Here is a 9,240-nt window from a genome sequence, read left to right on the forward strand (position 1 = left end):
CCCAGACCGAAGTACCTGAAGTACCACGAACCAAGTACCTACGCACGTGTAAGATATCACATGCAACCCCAAGCCTTACGAAAGTCGGCGCTCGGATACTTTGCAAAAAGGCACATGTTCAGCAAAGCATTCGACCGAAACCATGGTCCCGCAAGGCTCCATCTAGCATTCGTCAATATCAGACCACTTTACAGCCGCGACTTCAACGAGCACACGCCCCGTACCTGTATGTACCGCGGTTTGACGATGGTCATCACCGACAGCACGGACAACGCTCCAATAATGCGGACCCAGACCTTTATGCTCACCCTCGAGACCCTTCCGAAAGCCCCGTTCACCTACCTTATCCATGCAGCCGGGATCGGTTTACGATCACGCGGCGTCAGGTACCTAGGCATCTAACGTATACCACACTGCATGTGAAGTGATGAAAGTAAGCCCCGGTGCATGAATCCTAGATGGCACTATTCGTATCGATCTACAATTGCGTCCTTTCCGTCTCTCGGCATACGATACGCGATACGGCTCGTGCATTTTACAGTTTTGTCCGAGTCCACGAGACCGGAATAGTATTTCCTCACGACCTCCTCCGACCTACTATTACTTTTATTAGTGCTGTTGCTCGCTTCGCAGGCAACCATACTTAACTTTTAGTACCGCTCTTCTTCTATCTACTATCTCACTCGCATCATGTACTACAGCAGTGGAAACTACGAAGCGTTCGCGCGGCCGCGCAAGCCTGCCGGTGTGGACGACAAAACGGCCTGGTTCGTGGGATCAGGGCTGGCCGCTTTGGCCGGAGCAGCATTTCTAGTGCGGGACGGGCAGATGCCGGGCCAAAACATCACGATCCTCGAAGAACTGGACTTACCGGGCGGCGCGTTGGACGGGCTCGAAGTGCCCGAAAAGGGCTTCGTGATCCGCGGCGGTCGCGAGATGGAAGACCACTTTGAATGCCTGTGGGATCTTTTTCGCTCGATCCCGTCACTCGAAATTCCCGACGCATCGGTGCTCGACGAGTTCTACTGGCTGAACAAGGACGATCCAAACTTCTCCTTGCAGCGGGCCACGGTCAACCAGGGCCAGGATGCACATACCGACAACAAGTTCGGCCTGACGTCCACGGCGCAGAAGGACATCATTCGCCTCTTTTTGGCCACGCGGCAGGAGATGGAGGGCAAGCGCATCAACGAGGTCGTTGGCAAGGACTTTTTGAACAGCAATTTCTGGATGTACTGGCGCACCATGTTTGCGTTTCAAGAGTGGCATTCCGCCCTGGAGATGAAGTTGTACTTGCACCGTTTTATCCACCATATCGGTGGCCTCCCGGACTTTTCGGCCCTTAAATTTACGAAGTACAACCAATACGAGTCGCTGGTGCTGCCGTTGTACAAGTGGCTGCTCGACCATGGCGTCAAGTTTCAGTACAAGACTGAGGTTGTCGATGTGGATTTTGCCGTGTCGCAGGAGCAGAACAGCAATATCAAAAGAAAGCAAGCAACGCGCATCCACTGGCGAAAGGACGGTCAGGAAGGCGGTGTTGATTTGGGTCAGAATGACTTGCTTTTCATGACTATTGGGTCTTTGACGGAGAACTCTGGTTTGGGTGATCATCAGACTCCAGCCAAGCTGAACCAAGGCCCAGCACCGGCTTGGGATCTCTGGAGAAGGATTGCGGCAAAAGATGCTGAGGGATCGTTCGGTAGACCCGATGTTTTTGGAGCACATATCCCAGAATCCAAGTGGCAGTCGGCCACGGTGACAACCTTGGACGAGCGAATTCCCGGATATATACAGAAGATTTGCAAGAGAGATCCGTTCAGCGGTAAGGTGGTGACCGGTGGCATTGTTACTGTTAAGGACTCCAGCTGGCTGCTCAGTTGGACTGTCAACCGCCAGCCGCATTTTAAGAAGCAGCCACGCGATCAAATCGTGGTCTGGGTGTATTCTCTGCTTGTCGAGGTGCCGGGGGATTATGTCAAGAAGCCCATGCAAGACTGCACCGGAGAGGAAATCACGCAGGAGTGGCTGTACCACTTGGGCGTGCCCACTGACCAGATCGCTGAGCTGGCTGCGACAGGAGCCAAATGCGTGCCTGTCATGATGCCCTATGTGACAAGCTTCTTCATGCCGCGACACGCTGGCGACCGTCCAGCCGTGGTGCCGGAAGGATCAGTCAATTTTGCTTTCATTGGGCAGTTCGCCGAGTCGTGTCGCGACACCATTTTCACGACCGAATATTCCGTCCGCACGCCCATGGAGGCAGTCTATCAGCTGCTGAATGTGGAGAGGGGCGTGCCTGAAGTGTTCGGCTCAACGTACGACGTTCGCAAGCTTTTGAATGCCATGAGTCGGCTTCGTGACGGTAAAGAGCTGGATGCCAGTATGCCAGAGTTTCTGCGACGTTGGATCCTGCGCAAACTCGAGCATAATGAAGTCGGAGAGCTGCTGCACGAGTACCATCTGATTTAGATGGTGGTGCAAATGCATCAATCACCAGGGGACTGGGTGCATAGTAACGGCGTCGATGAAATTGAGAGAGTGGAAAACTTTGCCTCGGTAAAATGAAGGGCCATTTTATGCCAATACTATCTTTTTCTATCACTCGATCGATGGCGGAAGCCGGCGTCGACTCCCTTCCCACACTGAGATATGTTGTATCGTAGAAGGTCCAGCTTCACTGTCATCAACCCAAAATCTGGTACATGATGCGCATACTACCAGGTAAGCTTACTACTAGTTAATAAACGTTCGGTGAGTAGCCGCTTTTCGAACTGTCTGTCCTTTCTCTGTGGAAAGACCACCGGCTAATACTCTCCCTCATTTCAGAGGGCGCTGTGCGTTGATAGTTCCCGTTCTTTGGGCACCAGAGTGGAAATTTCCATAACCCGCAAACACGTCATATCTTGTCTGTGGCACTCATGTGGCGCGTGGAGAGCATGGAGTCCGGAGAAGCACAAAAAAGCAAACTGGGGATGACGCGGGCCCTGCCTTGATTCCGCGGGGCGAACGAGAAAGTGGAAAATGTTGAGATTCGCGTACCATTGTATCTTCAAAACCGGGCCAGTGGTACAAACAGCAGGCTCGCGCCAGGATTGGGGCGGTGCTGAGATTTGTGTCTTGCGTGGTACCTCCTATCCATGCAATGCCCAGACACGGCTGATGAAAATCAAAAAATGACGAGGCTCGTGATGTTTTTGTGCGTCCGAGTCGTGCTTTCCCTTTTTCGTGCCTTCCATTTCGAGGACTCGTAGCCGATGACGTCTTGCACCATTTCTGTCGCCTGATTGGCCTGAGAACGTGGAAGAATTTATCTCCGCTCAACAAAAGAAACTCGAAGTTGACTTGACCAGCTATAACTTGAATTAATACAGCAATCAGAGCTTCTTTACGATTTTAACGAAGACCATAGATCCACCCTATAGACGAGTTACACCCGATGAACCCTGCTCCGGTCAGAGCGGAGTGCTAGATTCCGCCATATACTTCCATCTCTTCAATACCAAGAAGAAAGTTTGCCTTGTTTACAGCCTTCACAAAATCCTAAAGCATCGGGCAACCGAGCGAACCATCTCAGGGTCAGGCTTTTTTAAACGCAACAGAAATCATGGGCATCATCGACACAACCAAAGACTTGTCGGCCCTTTTCCGAGACCAGGTCAAGAAAAGTCCCGATGCTGCTGCTCTAGAGGATGACAAGTCGCACTATACTTACGCCGAGCTCGATAAGAAGGTCGAGACTCTCTCTCAACAATTGCGGCGACATGGTGTGGGACGTGATAGTCTGGTGGGTGTCCTGTTGCCACGCAGTGCCGACTATGTGATTGCCTGTCTGGCGGCCTTGCGGGCAGGAGGCGCCTTTTTGGTGCTTGAGATGGCCTATCCGCCAGGGCTGCTAGCCGATGTGATTGACGATGCCAGCCCTGCCGTTGTGGTTACGTATAGGGCTGAGGTCGGCAAAATCAAGGAGGGCATACCGCTGATTACGCTGGATGACGAGAACTCGAACCAAACAGACGGTGTGGTCGATGATTCAAAGCTGCCGCCGTTACCTGCAGAGGATGATCTGGAACGGCTAGCCTTTGTGTCATACTCGTCAGGAACCACCGGTAAGCCCAAGGGAATCGCCAATCCTCACAGGGCTCCCGTCCTGTCATATAACCTCCGGTTCGGTGTTCGGAATGTCAATCCAGGAGATCGTGTGGCTTGCAATGTCTTTTTCATCTGGGAAATGCTGCGTCCGCTGCTGAGAGGAGCCACGGTCTTTGCCGTCCCTGATGAGGCTAGTTACGATCCAGTCGCCCTCGTGGACTTGCTTTCATCGAAACATATCACCGAGACCCTCATGACACCAACGCTTCTTGCCACCGTTCTGGCGCGCCACTCAAATCTTGGTTCTCGGCTGTCGGATTTGCGCACATTATGGCTGAATGGCGAAGTGGTGACGGCTGACCTCGCCCGTCGAGCCATCAAGGCGATGCCTAATGTCCGTTTGTTCAATTGCTACAGTGCCTGCGAGACCCACGAGATTGCATGCGGTGATATTGCGGAAATGCTGAACGATGAGTCTGTGTACTGCCCTGTGGGTCCGCCAATGGACCCCAAGCACACCTACATCCTTGATGAGGGTGGACAGAGGGTGGAAGCTGGGGTTAGCGGAGAACTTTTCGTGGGCGGTGCTCTCCTGGCTCGAGGATATCTTAACCTTCCTGAGACCACCGCCAAGGCATTCACTCCGGATCCTTTTGATTCCACACCCGGGGCACGCATGTATAAGACGGGAGACCTCGCACGGTTGCTGCCTTCCGGACTTCTTAAGATCACAGGGCGTGTCGCGGGAATGATCAAGCTTCGCGGTTATTCCGTTGTTCCAGGCAAGGTGGAAAATGCCATTATCAAACACCTGGCCGTCCGTCACTGTGCGGTGGTAGCCCATGGCGAGGGCCTTGAGAGGCAGTTGGTGGCGTACATTGTTCGAGACAAGGACCATTCCTCGCCTGACCGACCGGTTGTTGAAATAGATGAGTCCGGTTATAGTCCTGCGTCACGACGGACGCTCTCACCTCATTTGGCCCATTACATGATCCCAGCATTGTGGGTAGAGCTGGATGAGCTGCCCACGCACCAGGTTTCCGGCAAGGTCGATCTCAAGCGTCTGCCACCGCCTCCCACTCCCAAGAAAGTGGTCACCAATGGACACAAAATTGAGCAAGACCCCATCACCATCGACGCCATCGCCGAAATCTGGGCTGCGACCCTGAAGACATCTCGGGATGTCATCACTCCAGAACACAACTTTTTCGATCTTGGTGGGCACTCATTGTCACTTGCAGATCTTGCTTCAAGGCTTTCCAGAAACTTCGGCTTCCGTATTCCCCTTGCCCGTCTTGTGGACCCTCCCACGCTCAACGGTCATCTAGAGACTGTACGAGCGGTACGAGACGGCCATACCGCGGAGGTCCAGGCCGATCTGCCAGCGGTGTTGCGAAAGGATTCGATTCTGGACGACGACATCCGACCATCTAGTACCGCCATTCGTGCTGTCAAGGATGCTGACACAGTACTGCTGACGGGTGTCACCGGCTTCCTGGGCGCCTTTTTGCTCAATGACCTGCTGGAAAGCACATCGGCTCAGATCATTTGTCTTGTACGATTCAGCGATCCTTCGGAAGAAGACCGGCCTGGCGGTATAGCACGGATCCGAAGGAACCTCCTGGATCTAGGCCTGTGGCGGGACTCCATCATGGAACGTGTCGAGATCCTGCCCGGAAATCTGTCCCGGAAACGACTAGGTCTTTCGCCAGAAGCTTTCGACGAACTAGCATCCCGGGTTCAAGTCATTGTACATGCTGCGGCCACGGTTAACCTGGTTTACCCATACGCTGCCCTACGAGGTGCAAATGTAGGGGGTACACGGGAGATTCTGCGGCTCGCCTGCCGCGGCGGAGCGACAGTTCAATATGTGTCCACAAACGGTGTGCTGCCACCTTCGCAGGAGGGCTGGCCCGAAGATACCATGCTTGATGTGGAAGAAGTGCCCACAAAGCTGCTCGACGGTTATGGTCAGACTAAATGGGTGGCTGAACAGCTCGTGCTCGAGGCCGGCCGTCGTGGGCTCCCCGTCAAGATACACCGAGCAGGCACCATCAGCGGTCACAGCACTACAGGTGCTGCAAATGCCTGGGATCTTCTGTCGGCATTGATAGTGGAATCCATTCATCTAGGCTATCACCCCGACGTGGAAGGTTGGCGTGCTGAGATGACTCCAGTTGACTTTGTCAGCAAGGCGATCGTGCATCTTGCCAACCAGACACATGCGGAACAATTTGTCTTCCATCTGGGCGACCCCGACCCTGTGGACTGCCGCAAGGTTTTCCAAGATCTCGAAACGCTGGGATATTCAACCAAGCCACTGGACTGGGACAAATGGGTGGCTCTCTGGAATGAGAAGAGAGGTTCCGCCAAAGGTGGTGATGGTGGATTCACGGTCGACATTCTCCGCAGCGGCATGCCTACTGTCGACTTCCTTCGGGGCATTGTTGTTCTGAACAACGCCAAAACACGTCCTTTCCGAGCTGTGGTAGAACGGCCCAAGGTTGACACTGTGCTGCTGGAAACATACACACGTCATTGGTTTGCTCGAGGATGGCTTCCACATCCTCCTGTTCACCATGACTCTCCCGGCGGCTCCGCGCAACCGATCCGGAGAGGGCCCCTCAGCGGTCGTGTGGCTGTGGTGACAGGAGCATCTTCGGGCATCGGTGCCGCGGTGGCGACTGCTTTGGCACGCGAAGGTTGTCATGTGGCCCTTGCTGCCCGACGACTCGACGCGCTCGAAGCCGTCAAGCGCAGACTGGTGGTACGAGAAGGTAAAGTCATTGTACGCCAGACCGATGTGACGGATAGAGAGCAGGTGAAAGCGCTTATGCGCGCTGCGACCAACGAACTGGGACCCGTGGACATACTGGTCTCGTGCGCTGGTGTCATGTACTTCACCATGATGGCCAATGTACAGGTTGACGAGTGGGACCGCACCGTCGACGTGAACTGCAAAGGTTTGCTCAATTGTCTGGCCGCCACCGTGCCGTCCATGGTGTCGCGAGGCAGCGGGCACATTGTGGCCATCTCCTCTGATGCCGGGCGTAAGGTCTTTCCCGGATTGGGCGTCTATTCTGCCAGCAAGTTCTTTGTCGAGGCTACCTTGCAGAGCTTGCGCCTCGAGACTGCCAGTACTGGGCTACGCGTTACCAGCGTGCAGCCGGGCAACGTGGCCACTGATCTGTTGGGAATGTCGACAGATATCGAAGCCATCAAGAAATATGGCGAGCCGTCGGGTGCCCAAATCCTTGATCCAGAAGATATTGCCAACTCCATTGTGTATGCCTTGAAGCAGCCACCGCATGTGTCGGTGAATGAAGTGTTGATCGAGCCAAGAGAGGAACCAATTTAAAAGGGAGTGTCAACAAAGCCATGTTTTATTGATTCATGCATGTTGGGATACACTGTTTCTGCTTTGGATAGAAGAGGCGAAGCAACAGAAGGCATTGGAATAGACAAAACGGGGTGAATACGGAGCGAACCCAGGGAAGGATGATGTCCATATACATATACGTGGTCTGTCGTTGTTGGCGGTAGTCTTCATAGAGTGCTTCACGATGTAGAAGATCAATGTCTCTCTGTTGATGCCAATATTGTTTCTGCCGCAATGACCGAGTGAGATGTAAGAGTGAGCAATCAGTAAGTGCTGATCCTGAAGACTCTGCGCAACAGGGACCCTAGCATCTAATTTGTGTCCTATTTCAATTGATGGCAGGACATTGTCATCAAGCGCGAAGATACGGCGGGATGGGGGTCCTGTTCCTCGGCTCTCGTTTTGTACAAAGATTACCAGGATGTAGATCCAGCCGAATAAAACGTTTGGTCCCCGGTCTGCTACAATGATTCAATAGGCGGCAAGATGTGCAGTGTATTAAGCGAGGCGACGGCCTCTCAGACAACCCCTAATGGCGCGTCTACACTGTAGTCTGGCAGTGTAGTATGAACATGCAACTATACTACTCTGAGACTGTACGTGCTAGGTGTGGCACACAACCAACCGCTTACTCATTACTTACTCATCGACCAACATACTCCGGAAAACCTTCCCTTGTGGACTGTACCTTAGTCCTGCCTCGTAGTCCAACTTGAGCCCCGAACTTTAACCGCATTTCAACTTTTTTGCGATGCAGTGCGCGAGACGCTTACCCGGGAATGTACTGCGTTACTGTGACGAAAATACCGGTGTACTTCATGCAATTCGCCTGGATTGCTTAACCAAACCGCTCATTTGATATCGCAACAACAAAGAACACGTCAACAACCCAGAAGGGCAGGCAACTCACCGTACCTTAACCAAAAATGAAACTCCTAACAACCAACTTCCTCACCTGCGCCGTCAAAACATGCAAGACATCACCCCTCTCATTCCCTTTACATTTCAAAGACGCGACTTTGGAACGGACCGAAATCGACTTCAACCCCTTATTCATGCGCAACATTCTGCCCCGGGTCAACTGGGACGCGTTGGTCAGCACGGCTACGGAATTGGGACTGCAGGCTTTAGTACCTGAGAAGAATCCGGTGGATGTGGTCGAAGAAAGACAGCCACAAAACGAACACGGGAATGCTGATGATGATGATGAGGAAATGAACGGCACTGAAACGGAAAAAGAGGCTGAGAGCCCGGTGGTCAATGAGGAAGTGTTGAAGAAACTGCACAATCTGCTGTTAGAGACCGGCGTGGTCGAGGGGAAACTGGTTTGTGGGAATTGCGGGTTCGAGTATCCTATTAAAGAGGGTGTGGGGAATTTTCTTTTACCGGCGCATTTGGTGTGATGTGATGATCAGATCTTCAAATGTGAAATGAATGTGAACGTAAAGTTCAGGGACAGAAAAAAAGAAACAAGCAAGAGGGTTGAAAACAATATCGACTGCCGGTGTAGGTCATTCTTGATGCTGGTGGTGTGAATAGGACAGAAACAAGAGAAGAGAGAGGAGAGGAGGAATGCCAGGCTGCTGCGCAGTGCTTGCTCAAGTTAGCCTTGCAAGGACAACTTGGAAGTCGATGACTGGTGCGAGCGAGCGATTGGCCACGTCGCTGCTGTCATGTGGGATGGGTATCTCTGTCAATGCACAGGGTGCCACTCACTGCCACTGCTACAGTTGCGTTCTTCGAGAGGCTAGGCTGGCCAGAGTTGGACC

General features: G+C 53.0%; 3 protein-coding genes across 3 annotated transcripts; all 3 read left to right on the forward strand.

Moving 5' to 3' along the window:
* Positions 1-690: 690 nt before the first annotated feature.
* On the forward strand, positions 691-2,472 carry HMPREF1120_00597 (myosin-crossreactive antigen; the record flags this gene model as incomplete). The annotated part of the gene is made up of 1 exon (XM_009154596.1): positions 691-2,472. One exon carries the CDS (start codon positions 691-693, stop codon positions 2,470-2,472), a length of 1,782 nt encoding a protein of 593 aa, XP_009152844.1.
* A 1,135-nt stretch (positions 2,473-3,607) lies between these two features.
* On the forward strand, positions 3,608-7,450 carry HMPREF1120_00598 (linear gramicidin synthetase subunit C; the record flags this gene model as incomplete). The annotated part of the gene is made up of 1 exon (XM_009154597.1): positions 3,608-7,450. The coding sequence occupies one exon, from the start codon at positions 3,608-3,610 to the stop codon at positions 7,448-7,450; it is 3,843 nt and encodes a 1,280-aa protein (XP_009152845.1).
* A 947-nt stretch (positions 7,451-8,397) lies between these two features.
* Positions 8,398-8,874, forward strand: HMPREF1120_00599 (uncharacterized protein; the record flags this gene model as incomplete). Its single annotated transcript, XM_009154598.1, has 1 exon — positions 8,398-8,874. The coding sequence occupies one exon, from the start codon at positions 8,398-8,400 to the stop codon at positions 8,872-8,874; it is 477 nt and encodes a 158-aa protein (XP_009152846.1).
* Between the last annotated feature and the right edge of the window lie 366 nt (positions 8,875-9,240).

This window comes from Exophiala dermatitidis (assembly GCF_000230625.1).
Source record: "Exophiala dermatitidis NIH/UT8656 unplaced genomic scaffold supercont1.1, whole genome shotgun sequence".
Taxonomy (NCBI): Eukaryota; Fungi; Ascomycota; class Eurotiomycetes; order Chaetothyriales; family Herpotrichiellaceae; genus Exophiala; species Exophiala dermatitidis.